The sequence below is a fragment of the Aphelocoma coerulescens genome, chromosome 2, assembly GCF_041296385.1.
Source record: "Aphelocoma coerulescens isolate FSJ_1873_10779 chromosome 2, UR_Acoe_1.0, whole genome shotgun sequence".
NCBI classification, from domain to species: domain Eukaryota; kingdom Metazoa; phylum Chordata; class Aves; order Passeriformes; family Corvidae; genus Aphelocoma; species Aphelocoma coerulescens.
Genome location: NC_091015.1, coordinates 74613581 through 74627842, shown reverse-complemented (window position 1 = coordinate 74627842; position 14262 = coordinate 74613581). Strand labels below are relative to the sequence as shown.

At 40.9% G+C, this 14262-nt stretch overlaps 1 protein-coding gene across 1 annotated transcript in view; it reads right to left on the bottom strand.

Annotated features, from left to right (window-relative positions):
* Positions 1-14262, bottom strand: part of JARID2 (jumonji and AT-rich interaction domain containing 2) — a 211910-nt gene that overhangs the window by 82527 nt on the left and 115121 nt on the right. The window contains exon 3 of the mRNA XM_069008035.1: positions 8335-8476. Within this exon, the coding sequence (XP_068864136.1) occupies positions 8335-8476 (142 nt within the window). The remainder of the gene's footprint in view (positions 1-8334; positions 8477-14262) is intronic.

Here is a 14262-nt window from a genome sequence, read left to right as displayed (position 1 = left end):
ACCAACAGCCCAAGGTAGGGTGTTTATGCAGTTGTAAAACAGAGGATCTTCTCAGTAGGCTCCTGGCTGTGCAAAGTCACAGGTGACAAAGTGCACAGTGCTTAGCAGGCCAAAGTAAAACAGTGTGACATTGTATAATCACGTAGAGCAAGATGTCTCCAAAGAAAGAGGGGAAAAACCTCTGAAGATGCAGGTACTATAAGAAACATGTCCATCAAAAGAGCAGTGCAGCTACACTGGCTTTCCAGGTGGGATGTCTGCTCAGACAGGCACTTGTGGTAGAACTTCTTGGTTGGAAAGCACATTTCAAATCTACGTCATTCAGCAAAGCAATGGTATCAAACCACAGACACCAAGTGAAACAATGCTCCCCCAAGCCAAGGGGTTTAAAAATACAACATCACACATGCAAAGGAAAATACATGTTGCAGAATAGCTGACTATCCAAACATCCGTGTTTCTCTGTTAAGCTGGAATATATAAAGCTGTACATAAAGAGCTATCAAAATTATGATGAGGTGCAAAGAAAAGTCTCTCAGACTTAAAAGGCTAACGATGTGTTGTCTCAAGTTTTCATTTCTTCACCCGAGAAATTTTAACTTGCACCAGAATATGTTTATATTAAATTCCAAAAGCTGCCATTTAAAATAAATAAATTCTAAAAGCTGTCCTTGACACTCAGCATACATACACACACATGCTCCCAGTTAATTCATTTTACAGAATTATGACTTCAATGAACAGCTCTTCAACTGTGAAGAAAGATCAAATCAGATAATAGCTCCACGAGTAACCCTTTTAACTAGGGACCTCCTAACTCTCTACTCATATCCGAAATTTTTTGTCCATATAAACAAATACCTACAGGATTTCATGAAAGTGAAAGCATTACAGGCAAATGACATGTTGCAAGAGAAGAGATATTAGAAACAAAAATCTGTACAAAGTCTACTTACTTTATTGAAAAGATAAATAACAGCTGCAGGAGCTCCAGGAAAGGAGGAGGGCAAGGGAGGAGAAGAGGAAGAATGGACAGATATCTCCATAGTAACTACAACTATGAAACTCAGGGGAGAACTTGTCTGAAAGCTGAAAGAAGGATGCTACCAGAGAAAACAGACTGTGATATAACTGGAAAAAAACCAGAAACTTCCAAATAATTTTCCACATGGTCAAGGGTCCCTTAAGCTTTAGTTTATTTAATCAGAGCCAAGAACAAATACCAAGAGAGAAAAGCAAAGAAAAAAAGCATAAAATCAAAACATGATGATGACATGGCCATTACTGTACAAATTATTTAACAATAAACATACTGCTAAAAAACCAAATATACAAACGTTCAGGTTAAGAAGAAAAAAATAGTTCGTTTCCCTCAGGAAATTCTGTGCTACTGAACACAACAATGGAAGAAGGGAAAGGAAAAGCACTATACCAGCATAAGCTAGGTGATACATGTAAAATTACCTTAATTTTTCTATCAATACAAGAGACCTGACTAGAGGAGATTTTTACAATATGGAGGTTTATACTTTTCAAATGCAGTTCAGACTTAGAAAACTCCTCCAAGTCCCAAACTGAGATGCTATTTCTGAGCAGTAATCACACAACTCCAAGCCTCTGTCATCCATCTGGGAGTCTCAAGACCCACACCCTTACTTGGAATCTTAATCTGACCCATAACAACACTAATACCCACACTCCTGTCAGTTTTGGTGAATCAGCAGTAGCTCCCATTCATGCTGTCATTTGCAAGGAACATGTTGAGAATATGTTCCCATCACTCACACATTGTCCATGTAAGCCATAGGAATAAATACAGAACAGGATTTTGTATAGTTCAGTGTATGCCAAACCAGCATACAATATGAATACAATCTTCAAATACTTATAAAGATGAAAAAAACCCAACCAAACCAGCAAACCCAAAACCCAAACCAAAACAACAACAAAAAACATAACCCACCAATAATATTCATAAAACTCAGTATATTAGGACACACTTCCACCTTAAAATATTGGAATGGTGCTCTCTTTTTTAGTATCATTATCTTTACACAGCACATAGGACAACACCAGATGCAGCAAAGAGTTATGTTAGCCCAAACATCAGCCTAGAGTTTTATACAGACAATGGCTTATTTGCATTAAAATAATTACTTTCACATTGGCAAACAAATTTGCCTGAAAAAAGTGTCTTTTTCAACTATTTCATACATCAGTTTAGAGTGACCTCTCCCTGGTATTAAAGCAATCAACATCAGGCCTGTCACACACAGGGGTGAGACATGAATTACGTGAATCACAGTTAGGGATGGGTTATCAGGCAGCTGAAGGAGTGCTGGCCATACACAGAACGACAGAAACAACTGCACCTATCCTGTCTGGTTTGGAAGCTTCCTTGATCCCTCAGTGAATGAGTCCAGACTCAAAGTCACAAAGATATTTCCCAGCAACTCTGACTTCTGAAAAGATGGTGGCAGGTGAGAACAAGCAAGTTTGAATTGGACACGGCGTAACACTTCTCAGCTTGCTATAAATCATACCTTCATAATTATTAAATCACTACTCAAACAAGTTGTTTACATAGCTGCCTACCCACAAAGTTCAAGTGTTCCCAGATTATTGTACCTTGTTATATCTTTGCATGTCAGACAGAAGAATTCGTGTCACAACTTCTGTTTGTTCCTTATGAAAATACTGAAAGAACATTAATCACCCTATTTCTTCCTTTTCAAACTACATACAATGATCTTCTTGACTTGCATTATAAAGCAGGTAATCTGTCTTTTTACTATTTCTCTACAAATCCACTCCAATGGACTATTATTGCTTTGTTTATATGGCTAGTTATTTAAATATAAATGTGCAGCACTAAAAATAAATTCCAATCATATCAGCATTTCCAGAAAAGGAGGGGGCGTGGGGGGGGAGGCTTTAAGAAAAATTATTATACATAAATCTTATTGCCATTTTGGTTTTATTGTGGATTAATGCAGTTCTTCATAAGCAAACAACTAGTGCAGATTTGCACTGCCTACTGAAATTAGAAAAAAATAACAGAAGCACCTGGTTGATAAGTGGGCTTTCATTGTGTTGTAGCAGGCAACAGCTGAACACAAACATATTACATAGTGTTCCAATTAGTGGAAAGACTACTCATTAAAAAAGTCCTGGAAAAACACTTTGATATTAGGAGCAGTCTCCTGCTTTCACACCCAAGTCATAATACACTGCTCTCTCCATCATCTACAATACCAAGCAGAAATCCCTCACGAACTTACAAATGTGGGAACCGCATTGACCTTGTTTTACATCTTGCATGAAAGGTGCTAAGTCTAGTGCTAAAGAGACTGTTCATTATTAACTATAAAAACAATCTGACAAAAAGAAAAAGAAAAAAAAGAGGGGAAAAAGATCCCCATCCCCAAGTCCCCTCAACCTTTTGACAGCTCTACTGCAAGAAAGTCCTTTGCAAATCAAGTTGAAAAGGATATATCACTAAAAGAAACCACTTAAATTAGCAGCTTGCCTAATATGCAAAAGCTTGCCTACCCTTGACTGGCTTTTTTTTGCGCTGAGGGTGAAAAACAGCTCTGCCAGCCTAGCAGCTGTGCAGCCACCAGCCAGAGGAGATCAGCATGCTTGTCTCCCCCTCCTTGGACACATACTCACACCTTTTCATTTGACAAACCTTAGCCCTCATGTTGCTCCACAATGAGCCAGTTCAGGGAGTTAAACTGGCATCTAAAAATAAAATTTTAAAAAGACAAACAGGAAAAAGGAGCAGGCAGCAGGGAGCCAGCACAAGGCAAGGAGCAGGAGCACATCCCATGGGTTGGCCTTGCTGTAGTGCACAATCACACTTCTGACTGTCACATGCTTGAGACCGTTAGCAGAAATCTGCTGTATTAATTAAAGGCCTCAGAAGGTTCCTAATAAGCAATTTCTGGCCAATCTAGCCGTGGCAGCTTAAAATGCTATTGCTCCCCAGTGGGTTGTTCCTTTCTCCTACAGCCAACAACCTTCCCTGCAGCAGAACTGGACAAAGAGTCTTCTCCCAGGAGCTCTGTACACCCTTGTACCAGTGGGCAATGTCCATCCCCTCTTTTGCTACTGCAAGAGGGGAAATTTCTCCAATCGTAATTTTTTCCTAAACTAAACCAATGTCTTTTTTCCCCTTAACAGAGAGAATATTTTAACATTAAACTTTAAAAAATCCCCAATTTAAAGCTTAACAGTGATCAAAATCAGTCAGCCTCCTCCCACTTCTCACAGCCCTCTATTAAGACAACTTTACAATAAAAGATAAATGCATTTGTGCATTTGGCAATTCCCCGTGTGAATTTCTGGGAAGGGGGCCATGTAAATGAGTAGCCACCTGATTAGTAACCGGAAGCAAGCAATAGCCGATTATCACCAAAGATCAACATACTGTCATATGAAGTTTGCTCTGCATATCTCTTCCTGGGTAAGGTGGGCAACTTGTTGCTAGAAAACACACAGCTGTCTCTGCACACTGTTATTAATTCCCAGTGGTGGCAGTCCTTAAGAGTTGCCCATAAAAATGTACGAGCATCCAGCACAGAGACCAAACACCTTTGGACAGTTACCTATTGATTTTCTCAACTGAGAATCATAGCTGGAAACTGGAGATTCACAACAAAAACATGCAGCTACATGGAAGCTACACTTCTCCTTCAGCAATAACCTTTTGTTCATAGGTTTTGAAAAATGTATGATCTTTACATGGTGAAGACCACCCAATCTGATAGTTTATCAAGCCCATATACCAAGTTTTGTTCATCTCTCCCCAAAGCATTGAACAAACCAGCAACTTCTCTCATTTACATGGCAACTAGACAGCAATCCATTGCACAGCAGATTCAGTGTAACACTTGAATGCTTGGCTTTTGCCAAATGTTAGAATAATGCTGGCACTTTTCACCTTCACTGGCTGAAAGAAGTATTTACTTCTTAGGATTATCCTGCTGCTTTCCCTTCAGACCTGACCACTAGTAATACACACAGCTCAGATCAAAGCGAGTGTTTTCCATCCTTTTGAGTGCAAACTCAAATAAATCTAAGTATTTTGAAGCACTAAGCTTGCCACTACTGCCACTGCCAATCCTCCCCAAACTCCATTTACTCTATAAGAAGGGCTTGCAGTTTTGGACTTATCTGGAGGCTGCAAAGGGGCAAAGCTGTACATGTATTCCTTTTCCTCTTTACCACCACCAGCAGCTGAAATCTGCAGCACCACAAAAGGCGGGTTGCAGACTTTAAGAACTGTTCCAGAATATTATTTCAATATAAAATAATACATGTAAAAAGAAACAGAGATGGGAATTTTCGCATCAGATGCAGACCTGGTTGTGTAAGAAGCTTCCTCCAGTCCCCAGAGAGCAAAGGTGTTAATTACTGACTACACTCTGACTAGCTGGAACCATTTGAAGCCTAACAGTGTCAGGCTAGTGCATTCAAAAATCCTGCTCCATCAAACAAGTATCTAAGTGAGTTTCTGAACAAAATCTGCAGTGTTAGATTAAATCTGCACACCTTCACCATAACAGCCATCTCTCTCCTTCCACCACAATGCTCTCTTTATGGCTCTTCAATCAAGCTATGATACTAGAAAAGGGGTTGAAACTGGAAAATTAAAATAGATGTGCTAAACCTTAAGCTGTGCTTGGCTGGGGGTTCTACTGTTGTGTTATTCTGCTTGGCATATATATGTGAAATAAGGAATACTTGTCAGTGATCTCTTCACTGGTCCACAGCCAGGCTGGTAGGGATTTACCTCCCCCACAGATGCCTGCCAGCACCCACCTATCTACAGCTGAGTCCAGTAACCCACTGGGAGCATTCACTACCTAGTTTTGACCCAAGGGAAGGCTACACCAGGGATAGTTGGCACCAACAGGGATAGTGAGACCACAAGGCAATGTTAACTGCTAGCAAATTCACCCTCCACTCAGTTTGCTACAAGAATTTACACTTGCTGTTCATCCAGGCTCTTGTGCAAATTGTCTCTGAAAGTGGAGGAGTTTGGATCAACTATAAATGCAAACTAAAACCACACACATGCTGCACACATGCATGAATCCCTATCCCCTTTATGTAAGGTGACCTGCTCTAGGCAGGGGGAGGAAATGCTGCCAGATTAGTCCCTGAACTGATGGACAGGGGGCCAGAAGGCTGCCAGACACAGCAGCTGGGAAGAGGTGGGAAGAAGAAACTGGGAAAAGATTGCCTCCACAAGTGCCAGCCTGCCATTACACTGAAGAACTGAAAGGTCAAACCAGAGTCTTAAACTACTAAAGAAACTGGAGTGCAGTTTAAGAGAAGCAACCCAGAAAAGATCTGTCTGCAAAGAGGAAGCTCAGGGAAGAAAAGAAATAGGTAAAAGTCTGTGTTGGGTGTAAATGGCAACAAAGCAAGAACAGTCCCCTTCACAGAAACTAAAGTAACAACTGTAATATTATCTCAACAGCTCACAATGCTTGAAGAAGTTGTGAAGTGATGCCTTGCCTTCCATGAAAGCCAGAGAAAGTTTTCATCTTGGGTCTGTGTTGGGGCTGGGTTTTTTTGTTGTTGCTTTTAACCTGAAAAGTACCAAAAGCACTGAGCTCCCTATTATTATGCCTGAACCACCTAGCTGCCTCTCAAGGGTCTGAATTCCCTCAGCCCAAACCTACCAAATATTCTTCCAAGAATGTTTCACCCAGAGTACTTGAGTGCAGTTTCTGGAGACTGGAGATGTAGAAATCCCATTCATTTCTGAAGCTGGACTGTGCAGGGCACCAGAAGCAGGTACAGCATAAGGGACAAGCCCTCCTGCCCCTTTTGCCAGTCCCAAGAGAGGAAGGGGATGTCCCCCTGGTTGCACCGGCAGCTGCTCCTACAACCATACTCTGAACAAGAGATAAAAGTCTCACTCGGGCTAACAATGAAGAAACCTGGCAAAAGGCCTCAATTCATTTTCTTCTTGCTATTATTTTTAATCCTAACCAGCTTTTTGAAGCTACTCATGGTGTGACCCTGCAAGCCATTATGCCAGCACAGCTAAGGAATGAGGGGACCAACTAAGCACTGAGGGGAGCAGAAATTCCTTAAGATAATGTGCAAGCAACAGGTTGGCTGTGAAATAATGACCACCGTGTCCCAGGATCACACCAACAGTAGATGTCACCTAAATAGCTCAGCAGAAATAATTTTCAATCCCCCGTTGTATCTCATAAAGACCAAAATCAGCCCACAAATATCTTTGCCCTGACCAGCAGTAGGATGCAATAAGCCTTGCAAAATTTCTACCAGTATGGAAGATAACACAAATTTTACTCTGATATGCCTGATGAGCTAAGTGGGCATATTAGTTAGAGTTTTAGTTTGTTGCTTGGGTGCACAGAAAAGATTGTGGGGACCAGGGATATGAAACAGTGGAACAAGAACAGGAGGGTGTCCAGGAAAGCACCAGTCTCTTCACCCCATCAGGCTTCTCAGTGGAATTATAAAGTCATACAGAAAACAGGAATACTTCTTTTGTTTGAAAGAAAACTGTTGTTGTTGTTATTATTATTATAACTATATGGTTTGTTTTGGCTTCCAACTAGGATGCAAGAAGTGTGGAGGAAAAAAGGTTGAGGAAGCATTTCTGATTCTGTCTTTTAAGTGGCATTTTTTAGACAGCCTGTTTCTGTTCTTACTTCACAGAGAGGACAACTCCCAGCTGCCTGCATTCTCAGCATATTTTCTATAATAGATTGGCTTGAGGTCTATGATTTTAACCCACATTTTGCACATTCAGTGACTTCTAGGAAAGAGGAGGCAGCTTGCTGCAGAGGTATCTCAAACTAGTCCTTTGCAACCAATACCCACCACACTCCCTTACTATGCAGTTCCTCTTCTCAGAAGCAGCTGTTTTGTCCTTTCCTATCTTTTTAACCTTACATGCTTTCATTCACTGAAAATTAGAAATACCAACAGTAACAGTAACTACTTTAGTGATGCTTTCCTTGAAATTGCACACACATACATATTGACATGACCTGAGAGGCAAACGCCAGGAGAGGAGAGAGTCTTAAGGCATTTAAATTAGCATTCACCTACCGTAAAATAACAACTGTTTTTCCATGCTTTCCAAAACAGCAATGAGAACCATCTATACCAATGGGTGAAGCAAAGCTTGCTATATCTTTGCTCTTCATAGAAGGAATCCATGCTGCAACGTCTGTTTATGGCAGGCAGTAGGTGCAACCACAACCTACTGATAACATAATGCAACACTCTAAGAGACAAAGTAGAAAGGCTCTACTTTAATCGTAATGCACTACTGACCTTTTCCTTGAGGGCCCTTCTTCAAAATCTGAAGAACTAACATCGTTGCTTGTTGAGGACACTTGCGATGCATCGTCCTTCTCATTCTCCAGCTGTTCTGATCCTGGTCCTAATCCTTTAGATTGGCCATTAGTGAGAAGTCCTGCAAACATGACAAAAGAGTACACAATATTCAAAACCTGCATTACCAGTGATTTTATAAAAATTCACAAGTGACACTTACAATAGACAGCTGATGTCCAAAGCAACTGTCTTGCAAAGAGATAGACTGACAACACTGATTTTGTATAGAGGTACTTCAATAAAAATCTGCCAGCCTGCCTGCTTCTCATTTGGTTAACTCTAAGACCCCAATCTCAAATAACTACAATATGAGTGTTTGCAATAGTGTTTATAATCCTGTCACTTTTGAAAAAGGGACACATCTTAGTCAAATTCATCCTTGTTTTACAGAATTCCTGTGACTGGCATAGATGAGAGTCTTTTGCATTTATCTGTGGATTCATATAAAATTAAGCTGCCATTTGGTCCAATTTGACATCATCTTGCTCTTCATTCTGGTGCTTCCAACTACTGCAATTTATGATCCTTTGAAAAAAATCCTAAATCCCAAAGAAGTGAATATCAAATGTCCATTTCCTGACTTTGATTCTTCTGGCCAAGAGTCACTCATCTACAGAAACTCCAGACTGCCAGAAAAGGTACATGGGGCAGCAAAGGTACACAGGGCACAGCTGCCTTCCCTTTTGTGCCTTTTCTCTCCTGGAGAAATCATACAGCAAGCAGAGTCCCACAGTCACACAGACAGAAGAGAGCATTGGACCTTTGCAAGCATAACTTTTAACAAACTTTGTGTATTCTACACCACCAAGTAACTACAACATAGTATGACTCTTACAAACAACAACAGATAGGCAATGAAACCACTCATACTTAAGGAAGAATTAAAATAGTAACACATTCTTCAGCAGGCTCTGGGATGAGAGGGAGGAAACAATTTTATTAGCTCACTCTTTACTCCATGTTATAAGAGCTTATTACCGGAGGAGCTGCAATTTCATCCAGGAGAATGCTTTCTCATCTCTCCACCCAAATAGTTTTACAAATGGCATAACAAAGCTTTGTTTCACTACTGTACTTCCTCAGAGAAATGTTGATAAGACTTCTCTCACTCCTTTAGCCATTTCAGTCTCTCTTTCAAAAACTGCACCTTAGAAAAGAAAATGTGGTGGGGAAGGGGGTGGGAGCTATCCCTTCCAAGATGAGCCAGGCAGTGAGGCTGGTCAGAGTACTAAACTGAAAACATTTACTAAGAACTGCAGTTCAAGAATTTCCACCAGCACTACATGAGTGCCAGACCATTTCAGACATCTGTTTTCAGGAAAATCACCATCCAGCACCACCAATGCACTTACTCATTGCATAACCAAGCATTCAGCCAAGCTCAGCTCCAAAGAGACATCGAAGCATAACCAGAGCAAGAGCAAAGACACCTCCTCCAGTGAGCTGCTGTCTCTAAGCACTGGAAGCTTGGCCACAGTTGAAGCCAAATGCTCCTTCCTCACAAGGACATTTATTCACTGGTTGCTTGGGCACTATGACTGCCAGCAGGCTCTGAACTTCAGCAATTCCAATCTAATTGCTCTGACTGCCCATTTTTAAACAGCCTAATCCAAAGCCTGCATCATATCTCTCACTCTCATTTTACCAGCTGAAGTTTGCTCATATTCATTGTGAACTATACCAAATTTCTGCTGACTTGGGCTATGTGATGGCCACATGCTGCAGTTTTTGCATATGCTGTTTTAAAAACTCCACCTACAAAGCAGAAACATGGATTGTTTTTTTTCTGGGGAAGAGTCGGTGAACTGGTAGCTCAATTTTTTTCCCTAATACACAGCCCACAGAGCAAAATTTGAAACTACACACCAATTTTTGCATTAAATTGTCTCTTCTAGCCAGCTCCAGACTGTCAGGGAGAAGTAAAATGACCCAGTTTACATTTTCTCTCCCCTTTTGTTGAATTCCTTTTGATATTTCCTTTCCATTAAAGGGATCTCAAACTGTGACCCAACAAATAAAACAAATTTCAGTATCAGCACATGATACTACAGAAGTGTTTGTAGTGTAACAACACAATCATATGACGCGGGGTGACAGCATCCCTTCAAAGCATTCCCGAGGAAATGAAGGCAAACTTTGAAAAAACACTGAATAGATTATATTTCTATGCTGAACTCACTACCTCTAGAAGCCCTAGTGCCTAAGTTTATTCTTATAAAAGTTTCAACTTTTGCTTTGCATTTTTCCATGAAACCACTGCTGATAAAATTTACAAGTTTTGAACTCCAGAGAAGTCTAAATCAAGCATATCATTTGAGGCCTGACACTCAGTAACTTAACTCTTATGGCAGAATTTGATTAGGTTTTCCAAAAGCAATATTTGTTCTGGAGACTTGCCGTATGTAAAACCCAGGAACCTGAAGTATACGAGTCAAGAAAATCACCTTTCGGGCTGTCAACTTGCATGCACTTGGAAGGCAATTTTTATTCATCCTTTCACCCTGCCAAACCATCAGCTCACTTGGGAGACAAGTATGATTTGTGTTCCTCAAGGAAAAAAGTATCGGTTTGCCTACCATTACTCATCATAACCAGCACCATTCCAAGACGCAGTAATATTGCCGATAACTGATGTTAGCTATCGCCCGCCGGAACCAACTAAAACAAGTGCCCTGAAAGAGAGGCATAAAACTACAAATGAGAGATACTGATAAATACTGGGAATGGGTGTCATGTTCTACCGGTTTTCAGGGCCAGCATAATTGCAAAATCCACTCTGAAGTGATGAAAGGCACAGACAGCCACAATCCAAAGCCTCCTTTGAAGCGCTGGAGAGAAAGCACATGCTGAAGCAGGCTGCTATACAGTTTACTGCCACTCGATCATTTTTATATCAAATGCATTCAGCTTGCCCCCAGATACCTTTTCCTTCAAATGCCATTCCTGTTATCTCTCACTGCAATAAGCCACATTCTTTTCTGCTGTGCATAAGTTGGGAGCTATGAAAGGTCTGGAAGCCCCAGTACAGGATGGGGACCCCACAGTTTTGCCAAGTGATACTCAGGCACTCCCATCACCATTAATGACTTGGTATCAGTGCAGTGGACAGGACATACAGGTCTGCTGGTGCACTTAAGGAGCATCAACCCATGTGAGTTTGACTCTCCAAGGCCAACCACACTACAGGAAGCAGCAGGCATTCGTATTTCTTAAAAGCTGAGTAGTACAGTTGTGTACACATATAAAGAGAGAAAAGCAACTGAGCAAGAAAACACTCTTTTGTATAGTCTGGAAAGCTGAACCATTCCAAGGAGTGGCTACTTCAGAGCACCCAGCAACAGTCAAGGAATCAGCAAGCCCTCCAGAGCCAAATCAAATCAAAGGGACAAATAGTCCCTCTACTGCTTTTCCATGGCTGTGCCCCCTTCAGCCTCTAAAACCACGATGCCAGCAAGCCCTGGCTCCTGTCGAAGCCCATGACATTCTCAGCTGCTGGAGAGCTGGCAGAGGCTGCCTGCCCCTTGCCCACTAGGCTCATCTCAGCCCTAGCTCTCACTCCCTTCTCCCCTGGCAGCTGGACTCATGACCAGCCACCAGACCTGAATAACTAGGCAGAATAAATCAGAGTTGATAAAAATAAGACCTTATTCCTGTAATAGAAAGTGCTGGTTTTAAAAGTCAAATTAAATTTTTCAAAAAAAATAAACCTCATTAAAATTAAGTTTGAAAGTACAGCAACTTGCATTATAAGTCACTGTAGGATTTCAGTTATTAAAATGACTTACATGAAATAATTTATATATACAGAGAAGCAGTGCATATTTGCTGTCAAAGTTTAAAAGGAACTGAACAGTTCAAAGTCACTGAATAAACACTACCTTAATTAAGTCAGTAATAATGAATTATTTAATTAAGTCATAATACAGGAACTCGCGTATCAAATGACATCTATGACCCTTTAAATACACTGTTCTGGCTCTAACTGATCAAGACTAGACACTTTCAGAGAAAGGCCAATTACTAATTCCTAATAATTAAAAAGGGTAGCTTAAAACTGAACCATGGAGATCTTAACATCCTCTCTAAAATGCATTTTAGTCACATAAATGTCAACTTCACCATTTTGCTGAATTTGTTTTTAAACTTCCACAAATGCTGCAATACCAAACCGCAGTTTTAGATACATGCTGCTTAAAAAGACCAAAAGAAAAAGAGCTTCCATTTATCAGTACTGAGAAAAAGCAGCAAACGTCACTTTTTCATCCACTGTTACAAGTGAGAGAAAGTACAAAAGCCCTTTCTGCATACAAGTCATTATTAAACAGACTTCTATCACCTCCTATTTATTTGCCTTCCACACTGAATGTTTTCAAATCTGTCTGTGGCTACAAGTCTGTTTGTTTTTTCACATGAAGGAAGGGCTCTGCTCTGAGAGCTGAGCCATACCCTCTAGGGTGATCCACACAGAATACGGATATTATGGCTTTACAACCTGCCCACAGCGTGCTCCCTCTTGTTCCCACTCCATCTCCCTGCCCCCTTTGCTGCTCTGCTGTAGCTTGTAGCTGAGCAGAGGCCTTGCTGAGCCTACTGCAGCAACCAGAACGTCCCTTTCACCAAAAACAGAGTGTGTAAAGAACAGTTAAATCTGCTTAAATTAGCTTATTATAGGGGCATTGTGCTGACTCAAGTGGATTGCTTCTCATAAGAGCCTAGCAAGTAAGACTTAACAATACCAGTACAGGCAGGGCTTAATTTACATTGGTACACATTTGCTGACCTTACTGGTTTTGGTGATAACACACCCACTTTTAGCAGCAATCTACAACTCTTCTCAAGTCATGATCTAACTCATCTCTAGTCATCTGGAGAGATGAGTGACAGGCACATGCAGGACAGGTCTTGGGAGCATCTGAAGATGTGATACAAAATCCCAGTACCTGGGAATGCACCATATAATAAAACATGATGTTAACTCTAAATACATAGAAGGAAAACTGAGGAGGAAGAGAGGAGCAGAAAGCAGCAACATAAGAGAAGACAGGAAAAAAGTAAGGGAGGGTTTGGAGTTAGTTGGTTTTAAAAATAGATGAGATTGCAATTACTGGTATGTTCTTCATTATTAAAGTTACTGAATAATCGGGAAACCAAAGGGGAGCATCTGAGCAAATTTCAGCATCATGTGGTTAGTTAACTAAGTGGTTGGGTGAAGAGACTTTCACAATGTTTCCAAAACACTATTTCCACATCACTTACTCTAACGCCAACAAGGCATCTCAGCATGAACATTTCCATGTTCTTACAATAGAGCAACACCTATTTTAGCTTGCTGTTTCCCAGTCTGAAGGCAGCTTAGGAAAAAAAATACATTCAATTGTATTTCCAGTCAGTTCTCACAGTCAGAGGCAACCCACAAAGCCATTATGTTAGGAAAATCAGCAGTCAACACCCCACAAACACAAGCCAAAGATATCAAAACCATTAAATGACCTAAACAAAGACAATTTCAACATGACCATATTCACAGCTTTCTATATGAGATAACATCAGAGGATCCACAGTCCAAGGGAGCCATCCTGCAGATCTCAACAATATGTGAAATATGTAAATCTGCTCCTGAGTGCTTTTTGACTACACAGGGACACTTTCTTCCCACTGCCAAGAGATTCTGGGTTGGTTTCCCCCCTGGCAGTCCTTTCCCTGCATTCCTCCCTGGTCCCTGCAAGCTGAACTGCTCTGGGCTGGTAGAAAAGGTCCAGTTTCCAGGGCAAGCAGCAAAACAAACACAAGTTACAGTAAGTTAAAAAAGGGATTTACCCAAGGCAGCATTCTCACTGTGCTAGGATGACAATGCTCCTTATGAGA